Source organism: Furipterus horrens, unplaced genomic scaffold (genome assembly GCF_987537825.1).
Source record: "Furipterus horrens unplaced genomic scaffold, mFurHor1.1.pri manual_scaffold_2, whole genome shotgun sequence".
Taxonomy (NCBI): domain Eukaryota; kingdom Metazoa; phylum Chordata; class Mammalia; order Chiroptera; family Furipteridae; genus Furipterus; species Furipterus horrens.
This window is the reverse complement of record NW_028327172.1, coordinates 10654037-10680196: the sequence shown is the minus strand read 5'-3', so window position 1 is coordinate 10680196 and position 26160 is coordinate 10654037. Positions and strand designations below refer to the sequence as shown.

The 26160-nt window shown below is 34.1% G+C and overlaps 3 protein-coding genes across 4 annotated transcripts; all 3 read left to right on the top strand.

The window, feature by feature from the left end:
- Nucleotides 1-1560: 1560 nt before the first annotated feature.
- Nucleotides 1561-11705, top strand: LOC150017822 (olfactory receptor 5T9-like). 2 transcript variants are annotated; one of them, XM_090267547.1, is made up of 3 exons: nt 1561-1586; nt 6049-6975; nt 11675-11705. In XM_090267547.1, the coding sequence occupies exons 1-3, from the start codon at nt 1561-1563 to the stop codon at nt 11703-11705; spliced, it is 984 nt and encodes a 327-aa protein (XP_090123673.1). The 2 variants fall into 2 exon arrangements, with proteins under 2 accessions (XP_090123673.1, XP_090123671.1); XM_090267545.1 differs by lacking the exon at nt 1561-1586 and having other exon boundaries at nt 5999-6975.
- Nucleotides 11706-15128: 3423 nt separating this feature from the next.
- Nucleotides 15129-19889, top strand: LOC150017821 (olfactory receptor 8J2-like). Its single transcript, XM_090267247.1, has 2 exons — nt 15129-15180; nt 18931-19889. Exons 1-2 carry the CDS (start codon nt 15129-15131, stop codon nt 19887-19889), a joined length of 1011 nt encoding a protein of 336 aa, XP_090123373.1.
- A 5017-nt stretch (nt 19890-24906) lies between these two features.
- Nucleotides 24907-25848, top strand: LOC150017820 (olfactory receptor 8K3-like). Its single transcript, XM_090267544.1, has one exon. It carries the CDS (start codon nt 24907-24909, stop codon nt 25846-25848), a length of 942 nt encoding a protein of 313 aa, XP_090123670.1.
- Nucleotides 25849-26160: the final 312 nt, after the last annotated feature.

Here is a 26160-nt window from a genome sequence, read left to right as displayed (position 1 = left end):
TATTAACAATGAAATTTCAGAAAAAGAAATGGAAAAAAGAATTTCACTTGCAATTGCAACCAAAAGAATAACATACTTTGGAATAAACTTAACAAACAGTGTGAAGGACCTAAATACTCAAAATTACAAAGTACTATTAAAAGATATGAAAAAGACACGAAGGAATGGAAAGCTATTTAGTGTTCAGTAGGGTTGGAAGGATCAACATAGTGAAAACGTCCATATTACCCAAAGGAATATACAGATTTAATGCAATTCCCATCAAAATCTCAATGACATTTTTTAAAGACATATAACAACAACAAAAAACATCATCAGATTTCTATAGAACAATAACATACCCCAGACAGCCAAAGCATTCCTGATAAAAAAAGAAAGTTGGATGTATCACACTCCTTGATTCAAATTATACTACAAAACGACAATAATCAAAACAGCATACTAATTGAATTAAGCCAGTCGGAGAAAGAAAAACACCATATGATCTCACTTATATATGAAATGTAGTGAACACAATAAACTAACAAACAAAACAGTAACGTGTTTAGAGACATGAAACAGCTTGATAGCCACCAGAAAAGGGGGTGGGAGATGAAAGTTGGTGAAGGGATTAACCAAATAACTTTTATGCATAACCCATGGACTGACAACAATATGGGGATTGATTTAGGGAGAGGAGAAGGTGGGTCTTGGTGGAGGGGGAAAAAGGAGAAAAGGCAGAACAAATGCAATAGCATAAACAATAAAAATAAATAATATTTTTAAAAGCATGATATTGGCAGAAAAACTGACATGCAGACCAATGGAACAGAATTGAGAGCTTAGAAATAAACACAAATGTATGTGGGCTAATAATTTTCAATAAAAGAACAAAAAACGCACAATGGAGAAGAGAAAGCCTCTCCAATAAATGTTTCTGAGAAAATGGAAAAGCCACATGCAAAAAAAAGAAAAGAAAAAAAAAAGGAAGAAAAAGAAACTAGACTACCATTTATCCCTATAAACAAAAGTTAACTCAAAATAAATCAAAGGCCTAAATATGACTTGAAACAATAAATTACACAGAACAGTACACAGGTACTAAACTTATGGACCTTGCTCTTACAAAATATTTTATAAATTTGACCCCAAAGTCAAGGGAAAATATACTAAGGGCCAACAAATATATGAAAAGATGCTCAACTCCACTAGCTATTAGGGAGATGCAAATCACAACAATGAGATACCACCTCACACCTGTTAGAGTGGCTATTACCAATAAGACAAGTAATAACAAGTGTGGGAGAGGGTGTGGAGAAAAGAAAAAAAACCTTTATTCCCTGCTGGTGGGACTGTCAGCTGGTACAAGCGCTATGGAAAACAGCATGGAGGTTACTCAAAAACTCAAGAATAAAGTTACCATATGACCCAGCAACCTGGCTATCTACTTGAAAAATTTGAAAACATTTATTTGCAAAGGTATAAGCACCTGCTATGTTCATTGCAGCCTTATTCACATGGAAAGAAATTAGGTGTCCTTTGATAGGTGACTGGGTAAAGAAAATGCAGTGTTTATATCCAATGGGATACTACTCTGCCATAAAAAGGTGAAAAACTGCCATTTGTGACAACATAGATGGATCTTGAAAATATCATGCTAAACAAAATAAGTCAAACAGAAAAAGTCAAAAACCATATGATTTCATTCATATGTGCAATATAAAACTGAACACAATAAACAAACAAACAAGAAAAGCAATAAAAAACTCACAGACATGGCAACAGTATGATGGTTATCAGGTGAAAGGGGGATGAGGGCAGTAAAGGACAAAGGGGGCCAAATATATGGTCACAGAAGGTATTTCACTTTGGGTGGTGGGCACACAATGCAATACACGGATGATGCATCATAGAATTGTATGCATTGGCTGATTTCATTAACCAACGTCACCCTTAAAAATTAATTTTATTGTTGTTCAATTACAGTTGTCCCAGTTTTTCCCCCTTGCTCTCCCCTGCCCTGCCAACCCCTGACTTCCATAGTCAGTCCCCACCCTGTTGTTCATATCCATGGGTCTTTTATTAACTTTTTAAAAGTACATAGCCTAATGCTAGTCTATAGATTGGTATATTGGGCCCTCAAGACGAGAGCTTCTGCAGCTCAAATTTTGATTTTTATCTTTTCTCGATCTTTAATATTGTAATGTTTTATTACATAGAATGTTACCATTATCCGTACACTGGTCTCTACTATCAATAATTCCTCTTCTTTTATTCATTTCTTATCTCTTTTATTAAACACTAATGACCTTAACTATATCTATAATATCCCTTAAAAGTGTTGTACATTAATTTTAAATAAGTATAGTAATCTTTATTAAGTTATTGTGAATTCTGTCATATCTATGTTTTCAGATTATTTTACTATGTACATGGTTAAAGGATTTTGAGAAAAGTAAACAGGTTATATTCTCAGAAAGAGGAAACTGGATTTCAGAGAATTTAAATTATCAACCCATGGCACATAGCTATTTAGAATTAAAGCTAAGTCTTTGTCCTGTATCATTACATTTCTTTTCCAGTCTTGCTCAGATTCTTTTTCCACTGAAATGTCACTTTATACCACAGGTCAAAGTGCATTTATGTAATCATTTTGATCATATTTTTTATGGCTCCAGAATTATTCTCTCATTTACTGTGTAAAACAACAGAGTCATCCTGATATTTTTTCTGTCCCAGAAGAGAATTAGTGTGTTTTCTCCTTGGAGTATCTCTATGGACTCCAAGAAAAGCTTGGGAATCTTTTTTAAGAGTCCAAATGCTTAGTGTTCATAGCGTATCTTAATTGAGTGAGCAGTTTACTTCCACAGGTAAGAGGAGAGGATTTTCATCAGTTAAAAAAAATCAGATGTTATCATCTTGAATCTCAAACTAGATTATTTGCTTTAATATTAAGTCTGAGGTAGAAATTTCTAGTTAACTTAGAGTTGAATTAAAAATTGGGTGAGAGAATTAAGGAAATATCAAGAATAATAAGAAAGACACAACATATTACATCAATAAATTTGTAAATTAGGAATTTGAATTAATTTTCTTGGTAGAAGACAACAGAATTAAGGTAGTAGAAATAAGAAACTATATTTCAAATTTAGGAAAATTATTAAATAAAGAAAAATTAACTATCAACCAGCCATTGGGTATATGTTATTTTGAAATCATAATTTTTTCTCATGAAAGGATATAAATGAATTTGAAATTTCTTTTACTAAGTAGCTAGTTGCTCTAGAAGCTACTTAAATTTGTCTTTTTAAAGAAATATATAAGGGTTTACTTGAGCATTTGGCATTGTAAACAAATTCAGATACATGAGGATGTTATTTTGTGTTGTTTCTAAGGGATAACATTTCCAAATTTGCAGCATTTCATAATGAGACCGTGATAATGATCAAGTGAAAAGGGCTTGGTTTGGAGGCAAGGAAACCTCAACTTAAATCCTGGCCCCCTCCTGATCAAGTTATAGGTCAGGCTGGTTCTCAGTTTTCTCATCCATAAAAGGGTGCTGAATTAGGTTGCAGGTTGCTATGTATGTTACATAAGATAATGTGCACATATTTTCTAACACCTGGTAGCCATTTAATGACATGTTGTAACAGTTACGATAGCTTTGCTTCATTGCAAACTTAGCGTTTGTATTACTGTTCTCAGTGATTTAGGGTGATTTTTGTTTTCTGATTCTACAAAGGTTGAGGAGCTCATTTGATTTTAGTTATCCAGAATGATCATGTTTTGTTAAATTTTGAGATCTGATATTTGTCTTTCTGACTTCTATTTCTTAAAGCGAAAGTATTTAGATGTAAGCAGTCAGTTCTAATGTCCTTAAATATTAGTTGATAGAAATGCCTGTTTGAAGAGTATCTTCAATGAGTAGATGAAACCCATACATTTTGTCTATCATTTCAGGTTACTTTTTCAAGGTTACACCATCACTAAATTCTAAATCTGAGATTTTAATACAGGGTTTTAGAAAACAAATATAATGTTCTTAAAATTCTACAACTGTATTAATCTCAGATACATCATTAAGTAAAGGTTAGAATTGTGACGTTGCTGAAATTTCTCCTGTGTGTAACAGTCAACATGTATTTTGTAATGGATAGCTTAAGTAGACTACACATTGGTATATTTTTCTAAAGTTGTGTGCATATTTTTATTGTTTTCACTATGCTTCTTCTGGTCTGCTTAATTCTTGTTTTGTCCTTGAATTTGTTTCATAAATGTTTTTTTGTATACAGTATAACACATGGATAAGAGAGAGAGAATTTTTTTAGAACCAGAAATTAACATTGTGATGTGCAAATAATACACTAATACTATTTATATTATTAATTGATTGTTTTATATTATTTTATTAATTAAACCATTCAAAGTAAACTGAAAATTACTACAAGACATTTATGTGTATATGTTCTCAAGAGTACTGTAAGTTGTCTGTATTTACATAGAAGTTGAAATTTAGCTTAATTATGTTTTCTAGTCTACAATTTTTAAGGATTAAATGAGCATTTTGTGTATGGCAGGGGGTTGGTATCCCCACATGTGAAAAGCTATTTATTCTTTGTATTTAAAGTCTTCCACATGGATCTGGGAAGACTTTCTGGGAAAAAAAAGATATGCAGAGTTTCTCATTTCTTCTTGCTGTGTGAACATGTCAATATGACAAAAATGTAGTGTGTTTCATGTTACAAACTTAAATCACTGGCATGTTCCTGTCCCTACCCTCTGCAGTTTTTTCATTCCATCAGTCTGTGACACACTGAGGGAAAAACAAGAATCACAGTCCTGAAATCTTCCTCCTAAATATGGCAGATGCAACATTTCACTTTGCTAAACCCTGAAGACTGTCAATCTAGGTACAGGTGACTCTTCAACATTTTTTACACATTTGCCTCTTTTTCACACTTAACTAAATGAGAAACATTCTGGAGGCACAGGGAAATATACCAGAAATAAAACACTACCTTGTGGTTTTTACTGTAATTTTACTCTTTGTTAACAATAACTTTTACAAATGTTTAAATCTATTATTGGGTTATTTTTCATTTATAATAATTTTAGTAACTCCATAAGAAACTATAATTTATTAAAGAAACAGTCATGATTTATTTTTAACATATAAATAGAAAAAAATCTTATATTGGCATTAACTTAAATTTGGAAAAACATTAACAGTATAATAAACTGTGCAGGCCTAAATGGACAACTTTGTAATAGCTGTATCAAGAAAGAAAACTCAAAAACAAAACAAAACCAATGTTCTACTATGATTTGTATACAAGATGCATCCACCTCCAGAATAATATCTGTTGTCTGTTCACCAGTGTTTTAGAAGCACTAATGGAAAAGAATAATAACCAAAAGAGGGAATACACAATGGTTTCATTGGAAAAGGCTGCTCTATATGACAAGTTGAATTGTAAGTCTAATTTAGCCCATTTTCTAGTCATCTAAGAACAATTTAAAAATAATTTTTACATTGTTTTTCTATTTTAAATACAATACAATTCTCATTTATACACAATCTTGTGATATAAGTGTGGTTGCTTTCATTTTAACAATTGTAAACATTAAAGAAAGGCATTTCATGCACATTGTAGACAATCTAGACTTCCTTTTCAGATGTATACTTGCTATTATAATATTTTTGGATTAAAATTTCTGTACTTATTCATCTTTGTGAATGTTAAGATGGTGGGATATGAAACCAGGTGGAAGTTAATTTGACAGAAAATAATTTGGAAATTAAACCACATAAACTGACATTTCTAAAAATATGATACATTTAGTCAGTTATTTAACAAAAAATTTCTTTAATTTAACAGGGTAATGCATTCATTGGCCCCAGTTTCTTCATCACTGCCTTTACCCTCACCACCAAGGATTTCAATATGCCCTTCTAAGAAATAAACAAGGGGGTATAATTGGGTAGATACTGTTTTTTAAAATATTGCTTTAAAATCTATAAATGAAAATGAAAGTATCACAGTTGATGTCAGATTTAGATTCACACAGGATTCATATTGAAAATGTGACTGAAATCACTACTTTTGTATTGATTGGCTTCACAGATGATTTTGAGGTGCAAGTCTTCCTGTTTTTACTATTTCTAGCGATCTATCTTTTTACTCTGATAGGAAATTTGGGAATGGTTTTATTGATCACTAGGGATTCTAGGCTCCACAACCCTATGTACTATTTTCTTAGTGTGTTGTCATTCTTGGATGCCTGTTATTCTTCAGTTGTCACCCCAAAAATGTTAGTCAACTTCCTGAATGAGAACAAAGTCATTTCTTACTTTGGCTGTGTAACTCAAATGTTTCTCCTTGTTACTTTTGGGACCATGGAATGCTTCCTCTTGGCTGCAATGGCATACGATCACTATGTGGCAATCTATAACCCTCTCCTCTATGCACTTAGCATGTCGCCCAGAGTCTATGTGTCACTCATCATTGCTTCCTATGTTGGAGGCATTTTGCATGCTTCTATACACACAGTGGCCACATTTAGCCTGTCTTTCTGTGCCTCCAATGAAATTAGACATGTCTTCTGTGACATCCCTCCTCTCCTTGCTATTTCCTGTTCGGACACTCACACTAACCAGCTTCTGCTCTTCTATTTCGTGGGCTCCATTGAGATGGCCACTATCCTGATTGTCCTGGTCTCCTACGGCTTCATTCTGCTGGCCATTCTGAGGATGCGTTCCAGGGAGGGGAGGAGAAAAGTCTTCTCCACATGTGGCTCTCACCTAACTGGAGTGTCAATTTATCATGGAACCATCCTCTTCATGTATGTGAGACCAACTTCCAGCTATGCTTTGGACCATGACATGATAGTGTCAATATTTTACACCATCATGATTCCCATGCTGAATCCCATTATCTACAGTTTGAGGAACAAAGATGTCAAGGATGCAATAAAACGTGTTTGGGAAAAATGGGTGTAATAATAAAGTATATTTTCACACTAATGATTAAAATGAATCACATTAAGGCTATTTTGATTGTCTCAATTTCAAAAGAGGATTTTTTTTTTTGTTTAGTGTATTAGTGTCTTTCTATTCTTCTTAGACCTTTTTATATAAATATCATAGTCATACCTCCACCTGTGCAGTTTCCCACATACAGAAAATCTGTGTCTTCCACTTGCTTCTTGCTTAATTCATTCTCAGATCACACACACACGTACACACACACACACAGTGATATTGGTTGTATTAGTTTGTCAGAGCTGTCATAAAAAAGCACTACAGAGTGGTGCCTTAAACAACAGAAATTTATTTTTCACTGTTCTGGAATCTAGAGATCTTAGATTAAATTAAAGGTAGGGCTGATTTCTTCTCAGGCCTTTTTCATTCACTTCTAGATAACCATCTTCTCACTCTGTCTTCATATCATCATTTCTCTGAGTTTTTCTGTGCCTTTTCTACTCTTCTCATAAGGACAATAGTTATATTGTAGTAAGGGCTAAACTAAAGACCTCATTTTAATTTATTTATTTATACAAAGACCTTATCACCAAATATGATCTCATTCTGAGGCCCAAATAGCAACCTATGAATATTGCTATGTAGTACATATATATTTACACACACAGTTACTGATGCACTAGTCTTTAAAATGTATAATGTAGACTTCCATTGCATATTACTCGAATCAGATAGGGTCCAACAATCACAATTATTATAATTATACCTGACTACCTTGAGCAAATAACGTCCAATCAATAGCAGAATCACAGCTCTTGTATTTTCAGACCACTTTCCAAAGACCCATTGGTTTAGACTCCAATTCAAAGTACTTTCTCCATCCTTAAATAGATCTAAGACATAGATGTCTTAGCAGCAATGCATAGTTCAGAGACCACAGATGTGTTTAAATGTATGGTGTCATTACTATGCCGATTTGTGAGGGTGCTTTCCTCTCTTTTTTATTACTTCATCCAGAGCATGAATACAAAACCCATTCTTTAATTTTTCACAGAATATACAGACTATACACTAGCATTTATGAAGATTACGCTGAAATTCAAAAATGACAAAAGACAAGCACAATTCAGAGAGTCCATACTTTGACTGGCATATTCGACTAAGTTTTGGCTAAACAGCTATCCAATGTGTATCTAAAATAGATAAAGAACTCTAAAACCAAATATAAAAATTCAATAGTTAATGGGCATAAAATGGAATAAACATTTCACCACAGAAGATCCACAGATGGCTAGTACATCCATGAAGTGTGCTAACATACCATCTTATGTTAGGGAAAGAAATGCAACTGAAAACAGCATAATCTCCAACACTTATTTGGATGAGTCAAGTTTAAAGGTACAATACGCGATAACATGGAGTGGTTACTGAGGATGCAGAGCAACTGGCACTCTGTGGCTGGTGGGACTGCTAATGATGCAGCCTCTTTTGCAAACAGTCTGACAGTTTCTTATGAACTGGAACATACACTTACCATGGAATCACGCTATCTGATTCTGACATTGATCCAAGAGAAACAAAAACATAGATGAACACAAATATCGGGGTTCCAATCTTTATAGTGGCTATCTTCACCATATTTCCAAACTGAAAGCAATCCAAATGTCCATCAAATAGAAAATAACTAACTGTGGTACATCCATGAAATGGGATACTGCTCACAATTTAATGGCGATAATACCATTGATATATTCAAATACACAGGTGAGTCGCAAATATCTTGTGTTAAGTAGAATAAAGCAAAAGCAAAAGGTGACAGACAATATGATTCTACTGAAACGACATTCTGCCAAAGGCAAAAATATAAAAATGCAGAACACACCCATGACTTCCAGATTGACTACATAGTGGTATGATAGGACTTCTTAGAATGATGGAAATGTTCTATAATTTGATTATAGTTATACAGTTCTCTGTGTTTGATAACATTCTTATAACTGGCAACTATAATTACTGTATTTTTATTGACTGATATTAAAACTTAATAACCCTAACTTTAAAAACTAGATATAACATAAATTAATACTTGCTTCAGAATATCTTCTTTGTAGGGCAAATATGACTAGAAAAAAGTATCAAGGAAGCATCTGAGTACTATCAATATTTTACTCCTTACCCTTAGTTTTGTTTATAAGATTATGGTCAGATTGTGAAAATTCATCAAGCTGCATACTTCATATAAGTACTTTTCTGTGTGTATATTTTCTTCATTAAAAATTAAAAGAATAAACAAACCCTTATTTTGTTGTATATTTTCTAGTAAATTCAATAAGCCCTTGATACTTAAATATACTTTGAATGTCTTATGTACTTACTGATTTTTCTATTATTGAGAAAGTTAATAAATTTTTGCTATGTCATTTTATATTGGTCTCAATGTTTTGGACATTTTTTAAATTATAGTTTGTTATTTTTCTCAGTCTCTCTCAAACTTAACTATCTTTCTTTATTTCAAATTGATTTTTCTCCTTATCTCTTTTCTCTTTCTCTCTTTCTTTAACCATGCTTTCAACAATTGCCACTAACTCTTGTATTTTACTAAATTATTCTTGATTTAGATATTTTTGTTTTATTTCTAGTTAATTTCTGTGTTCTCTTTTTTCCCAAGGTTCATTGAGAAATAATTGACATATATCACTGCATAATTTTAGAGCATACAGCATGATGTGTGTTCTCTTTATCATGTTTCAAATCCTTATAATGTTCTAGCTCCTCACATCTAATATACTAATGCATTTTACTATTTTGATAAAACCAAGTATTCTTTTAAATTTTCTTTAATATTATTTTAAGACACTAAATTGCCATATTAGTTTGTTACATGGCTTTAAGGTACTATCTGCTTTTATGAACTTTTAGAAGATTGTTTGCTTATCTTTATTCATTGACAAGTTATATACTATTACATTAGACCTTATATCTACCCTTCCCCCACATTTAAATGTGATGGGCATTTTGACTATGATAAGAAAGTATATATGTTGTTTAGAGATACAGCAAGTTACCTTTTCAAGTTTCATGCTCAAGGGATCACTCACATGTTTTTATAGCTTTAAAACATTGTGCTATTTTAAAACTACTTTTACTCTCAGAGCTAGGTTTAATCCATTAACACGTCTAACTGGAGCTCCTTGAGTCTCACAGCTAGATAGATGTTACTTTCCAAAGTGGTGCCCTGCACTTGAGACATTATGTGTTGCTGTACCAGTACTCTCTGAGATGTCCATCTTCCAGAACACTTTTCCTTATCGTAAACCTTCCTTCCCAGTGTTTTTCCACTACTCATTGACATTCATCTCTCAGTCTTTTCTTCCTCAAAGTGAAGCCCTGTCCTTTTGGTAGGGAGTATGTTATTCATATTTTTGAGATCTTCAGTGACCTAGAGCAGGAACCATTTTGGCCTCCTATAGTTCCTGTGTGACATCTCGACTGAGCTTGGGTGGGGGTGGCAGTCATTCATTTGCAACTTGGAGCACATAAAGACATTTCCATTTTCCCAACTTGCATTTGCTGAGATGCCACTCAGGAAATTGTTCTCTCCTTTTTGCCATGAGTTTTTAATATTTCTAGGATTAAAGGGTCTTAAATCCTGTTAATACTTCTCTTTCCATGTTAACCTTGTGCTTGGCCAAAAAAAAAAGCTCATTGCAACAAGATTCTGCTGATTTGGGGATGACTTGACGCCTTGAAATCTTTATTGTAGAATTAATAGATGTTTTGTGATATGATTTTGTCAAAGTAATCATCTATTTTCCTTTCACATTTTTTGCTCATTTTAAGTTGGTTTGTGGTTTATGTTTTATTTTTAGAAACTGTTTTGGGAGGTTTATTAATGAGAATTTTCTATTATTTTTTTCTGTCTGCCTTTTTTGTTTCATTCAACATTTTTAAAGGCTTTAATTTTTTAAGAACAGTTATCTATTCACAGCAGAATTGAGAAGAAGGTACAGAGATTTCTGCTATATTCCCTCTCCCCGTACATGCATAGCCTCCCTCATTATTAATATCCTCCACCTAAGTGGTACATTTTCTCTCATTGATAAACCTTCAATGACACATAACCACCCAAAGTCCCTATTTACCTTAGGGTTCACTATTGATGTTGCTTATTTTATGAGTTTGGAAAAACATATAGTTATATAAATGCATCACCATATTCTCATAAAAAAAATTTTCACTGCCCTAAAAAGCCTCTGTCGTCTGCCTCTTTATCCTCATACACATGAACCCCTGGCAACCACTGATCATTTTACTATGTTCATAGTTTTGCCTTTTCCAGATGACATGTAGTTGGAACTGTACTGTATGTAGCCATTTCATACTGGTTTCTTTCACTTAGTAAAACACAACTAAGTTATATATATTTTTTCAGTGCTTCACAGCTTCATTCTGCTGGCCGTTCTGAGGATGCGTTCCAGGGAGGGGAGGAGAAAAGTCTTCCCCACATGTGGCTCTCACCTAACTGGAGTGTCAATTTATCATGGAACCATCCTCTTCATGTATGTGAGACCAACTTCCAGCTATGCTTTGGACCATGACATGATAGTGTCGCTATTTTACAGCATCGTGATTCCCATGCTGAATCCCATCATCTACAGTTTGAGGAACAAAGATGTAAATAAGGCAATAAAAAGAGTGTTTGGGGGAAAAAAGGTTTGTCAATAAACTATCCTTTCACAGTTGAAAGTAAATTTAAAGACTCGAGAGTGATTATCTGTGCTCAGTATCAAAAAGGTATGGTGAAAATGTTTTCTTTTAGTTTGTTAATGTACTTCTGTTTTCCTGGATATTTTATTAAAGAAATCATAGTCAACCTTTTGCCTATTCTGTCTTTAGTTATAAAACAAGTTATTATCAATTTGTTTCTTACTGTGTTCTTACTGATATCTGTATTTACACATATATGTATGTGAATGTTGGCCCTGCATGATATAATACAAATGCAAACACAGACATATATGTATGTAATCATTATTTTAGAATGTTTTAAATTGTTTTTTATCTTCATGCAATATAGAAGCTCTAATATTTTCAAGTATAAACAATAATATAATTTCATCTGACTAGCTAGATCACATACCACCTGACCAGTAACAACACCATAGCTTACATTAGCCCAGACCACTTTCCATGAAACCATTGCTTTCTGACTCCAGTTCTAAACACTCTGCTCCATCCTTAGGTCCATGCATTGGTAGCAGTTGAATCACAGTCTGTGTTTGGGGACCACAGAAAATGTGTTCAAATTCTTAATGTCCTTGCCATGCTGTTTGTGAAGGTGCATTTCTCCCCATTTTGTTATTTTATCCATAGTATAGATATTAAACCCATCTTTAATATCTTACAGAAAACCAAGTCTAGGCATTTGCGTTTATCAATATCGTATTTAAATTTAAAAAAATGACAAAAGAAAAGCACAATTCAGAGAAAGATGCAACTGGCTGGCAGATTGTAGCTCTTCCCAGAACTAAGCCCCAGACCATCTTTATAAGATTTCTTATAGGCCTGGTTCTGACTCAACTTTCAGCTCTTTCTTTTTTTGACCTTTGTCCCTCTGTAATGTCCTTGCGTGTGCCACCATTGGTCCAGGCTCAAGAACCAACATACGAAAGGAGTCTTTTCTATGCTGATATTTAACCCAGCTTCCAACGGACCTCATTTTCATTGCAAAGGTATGTCTATGTCAAAAAAAGAAATTAGGTTGTAGTGTTCTCCCCTCCTTCTTTTCTTCCTAAACAATTTATGTAAATTTTAATTATTATTTTATTAAAACATTCTCTTCCTCAAGGGGTGTCCTTTTTAAAAAAATTAAACAAGATAATCTCTTTAGAATTAAAACCCAACCTAAAAATATTTCCCTAAAGTGAGATTATTATGTTTAAATAACACCTCAACAATTATGCAGAACAGTATCTCCTCATTAATTTTCTTCTCTTTAGAAGGCTCAGCCCAACAGAGATCCCTCCTTAAAATATAAAACTAAACCATAGTTACTAATATTCATTATCTTCATGCAAATCCTGCAAATGATAATGAAGACTGACCTTGTGTGTATGTGTGTGTGTGTGTGTGAGAGAGAGAGAGAGAGAGAGAGAGAGAGAGAGAGAGAGAGAGAGAGAGAAGAGAGAGAGTTTTAGCATTAAAGACATCCTTAAATACAGCTAAAATCACAAAGATGGATAAAGTTTTGCTTTAAAATGTCAAAGGTCTGGATAAAAAAATTCACAAATATAGTAAAAGAACTTGCTATATACAAGAGAAAACAGATACAAGTATGCTTCTTTGATTTTAAAAATAGGCTAAAATTTTATAAAACTATAAGTAAAGAATGCTCATGGACTATCTTAGAGTTTCATCTGCTTGACCGAGGTAAATTTATTAAATAACCTAATCAAGTCTTAGGAAATGGAAAATAAATAATAAGACTCAAATGACAGATCAAGTTGTAAAATAAAGTATCCATAACAATAGAAAGTGTAAAAGGGTTTTTAATCAAATATTTTTATTTATTTATTTTTAAATGTTATTGTTTTTCAATTATAGTTGTTCCATTATGTCCCCCATTGCTCTCCCCTGCTCTGCTCTCCCACCCCCTGCTCCCACAGTCATCCCCACCTTGTAGTCCGGGTCCATGGGTCCTTTATAATTGTTCCTTGACAAGACCCTTCCCCTTCTTGCCCCCATTATCCCCCTCTCCCCTCCCCTCCCCTCAAGGTTGCTGTCAGTTTGTTCCTTATTTCCATGTCTCTGGTTCTGTTCTGCTCATTTGTTTGTTTTGTTCATTAGTTTTAAAATCTTTATAATATTTTAGGAATGCTAAATAGATGGGGAAGTTGGCAGAGCTGATGAGGAAGGAAAGTAGTGTTAACCGAGAACAGTACAGATTTTGTCTTTGGTCCCATGAAAGACATTATCCAATGGACATTATAGAGGGAGCTACCATATAACCTTCATGGGGCTATTTGAGCTCTGAAAAGACCCCCTATTTAAATTTATTAGGACGTTAAATTGAAGTTGATGAAAAGAAAAACTGTAAATTCCTCTTTATTTTTCACAATTTGTCTATTACTTCATTAATTCTAGAGCTTAGAATGTGGCATAACCTTCTTAAATGTACCAGGATGAAGAAAGGACAGTGGTGTCCTGCCTTAAAGAATAGAATATTCTAGAAAATGATATGCAGGTTGTCACTGTTTCTTTACCAAAGTTAAAATTATATTAAAGATAGATTATGGCACTGAAAACAAATAAAACCTCATTTCATTTCATAGTTTTAAGATGGATATTGTATTTATTCATTCACTTATTAATCATTCATTAGTCAGACTTTTGAAATATCTTTTTTCTCAGTATTATTTTAACAGCTGTTAATAATACCAAGGTAAACTATTTAGACATGCCTTTTTCACTTATAAAACTTTTTACACAAAAAATAAAGTAAAAAATATCATATTTAATTACAATATTTATATATGCTTGAGGAATGATCACAGGATTATAGAAAAAATATATTTTCCATTTGAATAATTTGAATCAAAAACTAGAAATAGGACCAGGTTCCTGATAGTTGCCTTAGTTAATTTCAATAAAAAATTATATTCAGTCTTCTTGTAACCATTCATATTTTTAATTTATGTTGTACATCATCTAGTGTTTTTGGCAAATACACCAGGGCTTGTTTTTGACAAGATTAAAGGCTTTGCATTCAGTCTACTCCCAAACATTTACATTAAAATTCAACTTTGGGGCTAGAATCCTGTGTTTTCTAACTGTTGGATTTTATTTATTTTTTTCTATTTCAAGGGCCAGAAACACTTTTTAAACTTAGAGGTGCAATTCAAAACAAAGGACAGAATCATTGCATGTGACTGTTATTTAATATGATTATCTAAGAGAGTCCCTAGGCTACCTGACCATTTTTTATTCTTTGGGTGACATTTTTGCATAGAGATCTGATTAATGAGCATTTTCTTTGTCCTTCTTTCCAGGGGGAATTAGAACTTTATCTGGGAATTCTGGTTCCCATGTTTGGGGATTGGGACCATATACAAACATACTTCAGCGTGAAAGTCTTCAGGGACTTCAGGGACTTGTAAAACCCTTCAGCATGCTTCCTGCAGCAACCGTAAAAGAGGGTCTCAGCATATCTGTGCGTACAGGTAGGTTAAACCAAATACTTTACTTATTACTAATCCTGGATGTGCAGAGCAAGCATCTTGGAAATTAATTCAAATCAGACTCAGGACCAAAATGATACCTGCTCTGTTTTCTTGTCTCATCCCTGCCCACTGATTGCTAAGTGGCAGTGATGGTAATAGACTTGCACAATAGTGTCCAGCATCCCTACTAGTAAATTAGATTGCTTGAGCATTTATATAGGATAATGAATAGTCATTACAGAGCTCATATTTCAACTTAATATAAAATAATTTTTTTACCATAAAACTAGCATAATTTATGAATGTTTTTAGATACAAGTGTCTTTGTAATATGTTTTCAATAAAGACCGACTCAATTAATTAACATCAATAAAAACAGGTTTGTCTCCCTTTCCTGCTTTTTGCATTGCTTAATATGATAAACCTTAGGATAGAAAGATTCCCTGATGTTAACAGTTAATCTCTGTATTGCTGTTTAACACAGATAGCTCATATCGTACAGAGCAAAAGGGGGTTCTTTCATGTTGGCACCTTGGTGTAAAACCCAACAACTAGTGTTGAGGAAAACAGGTCTTTATTTACAGGATTCCAACCTGGGGAGGGCAGTGAGCACTTCAGCTCAGAGCCCTTTTCTCCCACGGGACCCAGCACTTCCCTTTCTCCCCAAAAGACTAGAAGCCAAAAACATGCCCAGAAGTTCCCCATCTCTCATCTGTCAGCTGTCTCCTTCAGGATCTGGGGTACGATGTCATCAGCCTCCGTATAACAGTCCAGGAAAACATGTGTTGTATTGCACTGGATCACACATGGTTCTCTCTCTGCCCTTTCAAAGCCACACAGATCTCTTCTCTCTACAAACTGTGTGGTTCTCCTTCTACTCTCCCCCCAAATGGCTGCCACCTTATTTTTAAATCCCTGGTGGTGGCCTGTGATACAGTGGGCATGGTAACCAGTTCTGATCATTCATAGAACCTTATGCAGGTCCCGTATGCTCTTTCCTCACCACTCTATGGTCAAAACCCCTTCCATCTCCTTGTTGCCTCAGAAGAACCAAAGCAATTTGCATAACTAAGACACTAGCTACCAGCCATAGATATGCAAAGGCATCCTGAAAGCTGTCCCTCCCGCCCTCCATCCCCAAAACCGAAGGCTCTGGGTCTTTTTGGGGAGGACTTGTTTTTTAACAATATCAGGATGCATAGTCTTAAAATCATATCAGAAGCTGTTTAAAAATTAATTTTCACTATCATTTATTATTAAAATTATAAGAAAAAATTATTAAAGTTAGGTACATTAAAATGTTTTTATTTGCTGAGAATGTATTGTCTTGGTAGACTTCTAAAATATTTATATTCAGAAACAAATTAGAAAAAAACTATTTATAAAGAAGTAAAATTTCTCTTGTCAGAAACAATGCTAAATCAAACAAGGTCCTGAAGAAATAAGAGAAAATTGAGGCTATTCTAGAAGGACTTTTTTCAGTGACATATACTTATTGAAAAAAAAAAGCAACCCTATAGCTTTGCCTTCAATTATATTGCAGTAGAAGAGGAAACACATAAAGCTAATGGCACAAATTCATAGTAGAATACCAATCATTGCTATCATTGACGCCTTTTTGTTTTCATTAAATTAAGGATAAGTTTACTGAATATATTATCTCAGAGTAAAACATGCACTGAGTTGCTTGATGTGTAGCAAACAAATAGAATATTTTTAAAAGATTATACTCATTTACTTTTAGAGAGAGGAGAAGAAAGGGAGAAAGAGAGGGAGAAAAACATCAATGTGAAAGAGATTGGTTGCCCCTTGTATGCCCCTAAATGAGGACCTGACCCACAATCCAGGCATGTGCCCTGACTGGGAATTGAACTGGCAACTTTCCGGTTCACAGGCCAGCACTCAATCCGCTGAGCCACACCAGCCAGGGTACAAATGAAACTTTTGAACAGTGTTTTCCACCAAAAGCTTACTTATGCAATTCTTTTTAGATGCAGGGGTAGGAGTTGAGATATGGGAACACTAGTGTAACACCAGCAGAGTAGTTCATTAGACACATATCTTATGGATGGAATTAAACATCTTTAAAACAAATAAACACCACAGTTTTAAGAGAATGAGATTGTGGGAGAGCACAGCCTGATTTATTTGTTAAATACATAGCTAGCTATCCTGTGTCCCAGTTTCTTAAATATGCAAAATTATAATTCACTTGCTATTTCTATGTCAATTGTAAAAGCCCTCAGTAAAGTAAAATAAGTTACCAGACTGAAATAAGAAACTACATTTTAAAATCATTCAGAACTTGTTAATAACATTAACTATTGATACCAATTAATTTCCATTCATTGTTACCAGGAGCTGTGCTAACTAACCTATGTATGTGCATTATCTCATTTAATTCACACAATATAAAAATAGAAATACTTGAAAAAAATCACACAGCTAGTAATTAGTGAACTAACAGACAACCAACCAAGTAACCAACCAAACAAGCAAACAAAACACATTAAAAGAAAACCATAAAACCATACCACTAACCCACATTTTATACAGACTCCGATTAACTTAATCTCATTACACCACAATTGTTTCATCAGACCTAATAATTACATCTATGAGCTGGGACTCTCCTGCAGGGTAATGAGGTCACTGTTTCAGGACAGCTCTGGGCACAGAATGGGCACACACTAAGTAACGTTAGCACCCCCCCACCCATTCACATCTCTACCCAGCTAAAACAAAGTGATCAAGCTTTAAACAAATCAAAACTATAAGTAAGAACTTTAAAAAAAATCAAAACATGCTTTAAACAATTTAAAGAAAAGAAGTGTACTCTGGAAAGGGAAGGAAGCGCTACCAGAACAAAACAACAGAGAACCAGCTGAACAGCCAGAAGTCAGAGTGACAGGACAGGACTGGCTTATCTGGTAAAAGAAAGGAGACTGATTAAGTGAAGAGCACAGTTTCTGAATAATACTAAGAAGAAACAGTATTGAGGTGTAGTCTGTTTGAGGACGGCTGAAGCAGAGCAGTGTGGTAGAAACTGATAAGGAAAAACCCAGGTTATTGACTGTTTCGATAGAAATATTGAAGTTCCCAAGGATGATGCTGACAAGATATGTGTTGGAGGGGAGGCCTGTGGCATCTTAGAAAAATAACCGGAAGTCACTCTGGCTCATCTGTTTTTTATAGGTAACTCTGTTTTACCATTGAAAACGTAAACACAAACACATACTCAGAGGCATGTGTGTACAAGTAAATATACATACGCATGTATGTATATTCAAGCAATAGCAAATATTAACATAATATATGTATATAAATACTAACACATATAATAATATAATAAATTAGTATGCTTTCATGCAATACAAACTATAACCAGCAGTGAATCAATATATTAGTACCTTAGTCAAACAGTTCTAAGATTTTGAAATTGGCCCCTGGAGAGTTTGCATTTTAGAATTTTATGGAAAGATTGAGAGAAAACAACATCTGAACAAAATAAGCTGATCAGTACACAAATAATGTGTGATAGAATTGTACACACGAAATATATATAATTTTATTAACCAGTGTCACCCTGATAAATTTAATAAAAACATTACAACAATAAATAAAAGACAGTGAAAAACAATAAAAAAATAAACCGATTTTAAGCGAAACCTTTAACAATCTGGCATCGAACAGAGAAAACATCTTATTGTCCATTAATCTTCTTTCATTTTTCCCCTTAACTGATAAAAGCAACAGAATCAGTGACTCCAGGGAATCTCTCACAGGTGGCCGAATTCATCCTCATGGGCATTTCTGACCGTCGGGAGCTCCAGATTCCACTCTTCTTCGTTTTCCTGCTCATCTATGGGCTGATTGTGGCAGGGAACCTGGGCATCATCACCCTCACCAGTGTTGACTCTCGACTTCACAGCCCCATGTACTTTTTCCTCCGGCACTTGGCTGTGACCAATCTTGGCAACTCTACTGTCATTGCCCCTAAAATGCTGGTTAACTTCTTAGTTTCCAAGAAAACCATATCTTACTACGGATGTGCAGTGCAACTGACTGGATTCATACATTTTGTTGTGGCTGAGATTTTCATGCTCGCTGCAATGGCCTATGACCGCTACGTGGCCGTGTGCAACCCCCTGCTCTACACCGTAGTGGTGTCTCCACAGATCTGTCTTCTGCTGGTGTCCCTTACACACGTCTACAGTCTGACCACAGCACTGACTGTCTCTTCCTGTGTGTTTTCTGTGTCCTATTGCTCTTCCAATGTAATCAATCATTTTTACTGTGACAGTGTCTCTTTATTAGCATTATCATGTTCTGATACCTACATTCCAGAAACCGCTGCGTTTACCTTTTCGGCAATTAATTTGTTTTTTTCTATGATTATTGTTCTGATATCCTACCTCAACATCATCCTTGCTATCTTGAGGATACGCTCCTCAGAGGGGCGACGAAAAGCCTTTTCCACCTGTGTTTCTCACATGATGGCTGTCATTGTGTTCTATGGGACTCTTCTCTTCATGTATTTGCAACCAGGGACCAACCATTCATTAGATACTGATAAAATGGCCTCCATCTTCTATACCCTCGTGATACCAATGCTGAATCCCCTCATTTACAGCCTAAGGAACAGGGATGTGAAGGACGCATTGATAAGGTTCTTGAATAACCGGCATCACTCATTCAAACTAACATAAATTTAAAGCTATCTTCATTTAAGGGTTTTCTTTGGCCTCTGAAAATCTTTCTGTTAAGAGGCAATAAATAGTTTAAAATTTCATGAATTTCAATGGGAAAATTATAATCCTTTTTATCCCAACCTCAAATACCCAAATTTTCCCTTTAGAAAAATGCATTAGTTGACCAAAGAAAACACAGTTATATATGTAATAAACAATAATATTCAAATAAACACAATTTAAAATAAAGTTAAGTTATTAAAGGGTTTTTATAATTTTTAAACAAGGAAGAGCAGGCCTGGCAGCTGGTGGTGAAGGCACACATGGTTCACTTCTTAGAAAGTAGTCAATGAGGTCATCTTTCTTGTCACGAAACACCTTTTGTTCAACTACTAAAATTTTTATTATTTTTGTAGCATTTTGTCCATCAATTTCTCAGCCTTTGGGACTCATTTTGTCTTGAGCTTAAAATCAATTTACATACAGAGAAAATGAACCTTTAGAATAAAATAAAAACTAAACAAAAATGCTTTGATGAGCATGAAAATAAGAAATAGTACATGTGGCAAACTAAAAAATATGTAAAAGGGAAGTCTACGTTTTTATCCCTTTCACTTGGTGCATGTACACAAAGCAAAAAGATGTACTTTATCCAACTATGACATATATTCAATTTTTCCAAATTATAGTTACATTAAAAACAGTTGTGTAGAGTTGTCTTTTTAATGCAGTCATGATGATAAATACGTCTTGTAGCATTTTTATTATTGTGTTTTAGAGTGAAATGCTACTAGACAAAAAAAAGTTGTCCTCAAAGTGACACAAATTTTTAAGGGCCCTCATCACCCCCCAAAGTTGACAGTCATTACCTGCCCTATCTCTGTACATGTAAAACATTACTAACATTTAATAAAAGAGAGTGGGCATGACATGTATAGTCAGGATAATAGAAATTGGCACAACTCAGAATTTTTTAAATTCAAAAGTAAAATTGAGAAATTTTAAGGTTTTCAATAGAGATTTTCTGGTCCCTTAAGTTCTAGATGAATTTGGTTAGGGTTAGGAGGAAGAGGAAGAGGAATAAGTATAATACAATATGAAGCAGAAAACACCAGCCTTTCCAAAAATTACACTGGTATTAGGAAAGATATAAATGATATTGAGCTATACCATATGGGCACTTTACGTAAGTTATACATTTTGTTTAGAATGTGTGATAGAGTTTTTTAAAGTACTGTATGCATGCAAGAATGCAAGGTTGATTTTACAGTTGAAAACCAATTACATAAATTAAATAACATTATTAGCTGAAAGAAAAATAAAATAGGTCTGTGATAAATTGGATACAAAATAAACAGGAAAAATCGACTTTATTTCTATATCCTACACACAAAGATTTTTTAAATTAAATTAAAGAAATGATTTATAAAACCATTAAAAAAGAAACCTGATTTAAGAATAAATTCAACTTTAAAATGTAAGACCTCAGTAATGATTTAAATAAAAATTTAACAAGGTATCTAAAAGAGATATATCAATGAAAATTCATACCAAACGTGTCCATGGAATGAAAGACTTAATATTATAACAAAGGCAAATATCTTAGATTGATCTATAGGTTCAATATAATGCCAAAATAAATCCTTTCTACTTGACTTACTCTCACTCTCCCTTCCTCCTTTCATGCCTCCTCCCCTTCCTCTTCCTCTTTCCTTCCTTCTTTCCTTCCTCTTTCTTACCTTCATTCCTTCCTTTTTTCCTTCCTTCCTTCCTTCCTGCCCTCCTTCCCTCCTTCCTTTTACTTCTTATTTCTTCCTTTTAGAACTTTGGAAGCTAATATTATAATTTATTTAGACAGGCAAAACACCTAAAAATAGCAAAGATGATCTTGAAGAAAGAGAATAAAGTTGCGGGAGTTACAGAACCAGATGTAGCTATTAGCTATAGTAATTTAAAAAAACACACCCACATTTTCCTGAGGACAGGTAGACTGACCAATGGAGCAGAAGAGTGACTCTAGAAACAAATCCACACATATACTGTCACCCACGTTGTAACAGAGGCATCACTATTTTCCATAAGAAAATGGATAATATTTTTAAGAAAGGATATTATGTAATTTGTATATTTTGTTCGAGGGGAAGAGATAAATGTTGAAAAGACATGATGAAAACTCACAATGAATTGAGAAGTAACAGTAACTAACTTCTGTTCCTTAGAGAGGGGAAACTACATTGTAACAGAGTGAAATGCTCAGTTTCCCTGACTTAATCTTAAAGTTCAAGCCTGCTTTGTTCTCAAGCCCTTCAGGCTAGCTCCTTCTTTGTCTTGCATATAGACATGTTAATCATTAGAGGAATCTTGCCTGAGGCTTGAGTGTTTCAGAAAGCTGTTCCCATTTTCCCTTCGCTTGACAGAAAACAGCTCTGAACTCTGTACTTTCTTAGAAAGGATTTGAGGATTAGGACTCCCATCATCTCAGTTGGCACCATCTCAATCAATAAAACTTTCCTTACTCCAAATTCTAATGTGTTGAGTTTGGCCTCTTGAAGTATTGGGCACATGGACTTTGAACCAGTGACAACATGAGAAACAAACAAAAAAACAATGTATTATTTTAATTCCCTAAAAGTTTTAAAAGAGTAGGGCAGTATTTAAACATTTCTACAGTGTCACTCATTTGAGGAGACCACTGTTGATGGGCATGCCTATAGATAATATTGTAGTCAAGAGTCCTGTGTAGTACAAAAAGAAAGTTAAGAGTAAAAATGGAAGGAAGGAAGGAAAGAAGGAAAGAAGGAAAGAGAAGGGAAGGAAGGAAAACATGGCGAATACAAATTGTCCATGACAATTAGAAGACAACTTCCAGGCATTTAATTGTGCTATTAAATACTGTAGGGACAATCAACAAATTGCCTGGCTTCTCTTCAGGGACAGTCTCAAAAGATGAAAAACATCCATAAATTGTCCTCACTGAGCCATGTAAGAAATACATGAGAGTCAAGAGAGACTTCACTACAGGTAAAAAGAGAGAGCATTTCATGTGGTGTCTTATGTTAACCAATATTGACAGGGATTCGGTGATGTCTGCAAAGTTTCACTTTACTCAATGACAAGGCTCTAGCAAAATGTCTCAGTTTCCCATTTAGTTCTTTTTGCTCTCTACTATTCCATAATGCCTGAGCAGGAATAGAACCTCTCTACTTATTTCAACATATTAATGTTTTTGAGTATTTTCACAAGGGTTGATGGACTAAATGTTTAGAAACATCTTTGAAATACCATCATGCTATTGCTTATAACATATGTGCTTTATATGAATGATTATATCTGTAACGCAGGCTAAAACTGAGCACAAGTGAAGCATAACTAAGTATGAACTTTTAAAAATTGGCAAAATTACAAAGCTGCAGGTATTCAATCTAGTATTTTAATGTCCTTGTAAACTTTTAGTTACTTAGTGGTTCTAGGCTCTTTTCTGTGACACTCAATATAACTTATTATTTAATAATTAGTTATTCAAATAAATGAATAAATAGGAAGATTCTTTACACCTCGTATTGAGATGTAAAAGACATTATGTGGACAATAGAAGACTTCTAAGTACCCAGTTTTATGATGATGACAAAATATGGAGCATGCTTTTAAATTTCAAGTGGAACCTGACACAAGCAGATATAATTATCTCAAAGAGTGTAGCTTTTAAAAAATAGTAAGCTGGTATTCAGCAAAGATGCTAATCTATGAAAAAGCAATTTGACGTGAGAAAAAAAAGACCCGCTTTTATCTTTCCTTATCATATAGAAAAACTGTAACTTACCAAGTAGAATTTTTCACAGCTTCTCATATTTACAAAATGAAACAAAACACACAAAAACAAGATTTATACTGCTTCTTATTAAATTCACTGGAGATGTTTTTCTAAAATTACTATCTATTGAAGCACATTTCCACATTTCTGATATGAGAAAGTTGAGTTTAGTAAAACAGGGTAGACTATCAGGAGGCCACAGAATTATGAGCAATAATTTAAGTGGTTCAAATGCAAATTTTATGTAATAACTTCTATACTTAATGTTAAAAAATTTTTTTTTTAATTTTTAAAATACTCGGAGACTGCTGTCACTGCAATTTTTATGTGACCAGTATTATTTCTATTTTTTAAATGAAGCATTCATGCTCACACTATTTTAAATCTAATCATTCTCTTTCCATAATGTGCCATTCACCACTTACTCTGGTATATTCTTATCCATGTATTATTAAGGGTATTCAAATACATTGTATTTGATTATAAAAAATGTTTATCTGTGTTTTGTATTATGTCATAGTTTGAAGGCATACCTGTGGCCTTAAGGTGTAGAAAAATTTAAAGTAATATTCAAGAAGCCATGGATCTCTCATTTTTAGTGTATTGTATTCAACACACACACCTTTAAACTTACATTAATGAATATAGTATCTTTTAATCCAAAGGGAGATTTTTATAAATTTTCATTATGTGAAAACAATGCCAATACTTCTTTGCGGGTTTGTTGGAAGGGATAAAGGAAGATTAAGAGATCCAAAGTGTTGGTTTTGCATATGTGAGTATTGAAACAGTTAAATTTTTGCCCAAATTTTTGTGTTTACATAAATGGAGATATAGCTCACATTATATATATACAATGCCACTGTTGAAATTTTAGACTAAATATTGGGTATTGTAGAATGTTTAGAAGCATAACTGACTTCTAACCCTACATGCCAGTTGCACCCTATCTCTGAGTTGTGACAACTGAAATGTCTTTTAGATACTGATCAGTGCTCATTGCTTAGTAAAATCACCTTCAGTTGAGAACCACTGCTTACCTGTTTCTAGCTCTATGAATATTATTTTGTGGGACGTAGGCTTATTTTCATATATTCTAACTTGGAAAGTTTGGATGTGTCTTTTTATACTGGCTTTGCAAACGAAATATCTGCCAGGTATAAATTGTGAACTCTATTGACCATGCTGATGTCTCTTTCCAGAATAAGTTTCCTGAAACTCTGCATGGAAACACAAAATTTAACAGTGTTAACTGAATTCATTCTCACGGGGATCACAGACCGTCCTGAGCTGCAGGGTCCATTATTTGGGCTCTTCTTCATTATCTACGTGATCTCAGTGGTGGGCAACTTGGGCATGATCATCCTCACCAAGGTGGACTCTAGGCTCCAAACACCCATGTACTTCTTTCTCAGACACCTGGCTTTCACCGATCTTGGTTATTCAACAACTGTGGGACCGAAAATGTTAGTAAATTTTATTGTGGATCAAAACACAATCTCCTATTATTTCTGTGCTATACAACTAGCTTTCTTTCTTGTGTTTATTGTTAGTGAAATTTTTATTCTATCTGCAATGTCCTATGACCGCTATGTGGCCATCTGTAACCCTCTGCTCTACCCAGTCATCATGTCACAAAGGATATGTCAGCTGCTGGTGGCTATTCCTTATCTCTACAGCACATTTGTTGCTCTTCTAGTCACCGTAAAAATTTTTAATTTATCTTTCTGTGGCTACAATGTTGTCCATCATTTCTACTGTGACAGTCTCCCCTTGTTGTCTTTACTCTGCTCAAATACACATGAAATTGAAATGATTATCTTGATTTTAGCAGGTTTTGATTTGATTTCATCTCTTCTGATAGTTCTTGTGTCTTATCTCCTCATTCTTGAATCCATTCTGAGGATGAACTCTGCTGAGGGTCGGCACAAGGCTTTTTCTACCTGCGGATCCCACCTCACAGTAGTCGTAGTATTCTATGGGACTTTGATATTCATGTATGTGCAGCCTGAGTCCAGTCATTCCTTTGATAGTGATAAAGTGGCTTCCATATTGTACACCCTCGTGATCCCCATGTTGAATCCCTTGATTTATAGCTTAAGGAACAAAGATGTAAAATGTGCACTACAAAGGGTGTGGAAAAAACTGTGTAATGCTTTTTCTTAAGGGTTGTATACAGTATGATTCCTATAAACTAGAACCTCAATTATGAACTTCAAATTTTGATGTATGTGCCTCCTAAAGAAATAGCAAGCGCAAATGAGATCGACATATGTTTATCAATAAGATGCTAGGCACTTCTAATTCCTGGAAATAAATTAATGAACAAAATAGTAAAAATATTTGCCTTTCTTGGAGGGAAAGATAAATTATATACTTAAATAATGTAAGTGTTATAGTATAGCAGAACATGTTCCTTGTATATAGAAAAAAGCTGTCAAGGATTCTGATATTTTCCTCATCTATTAGAATAAAATT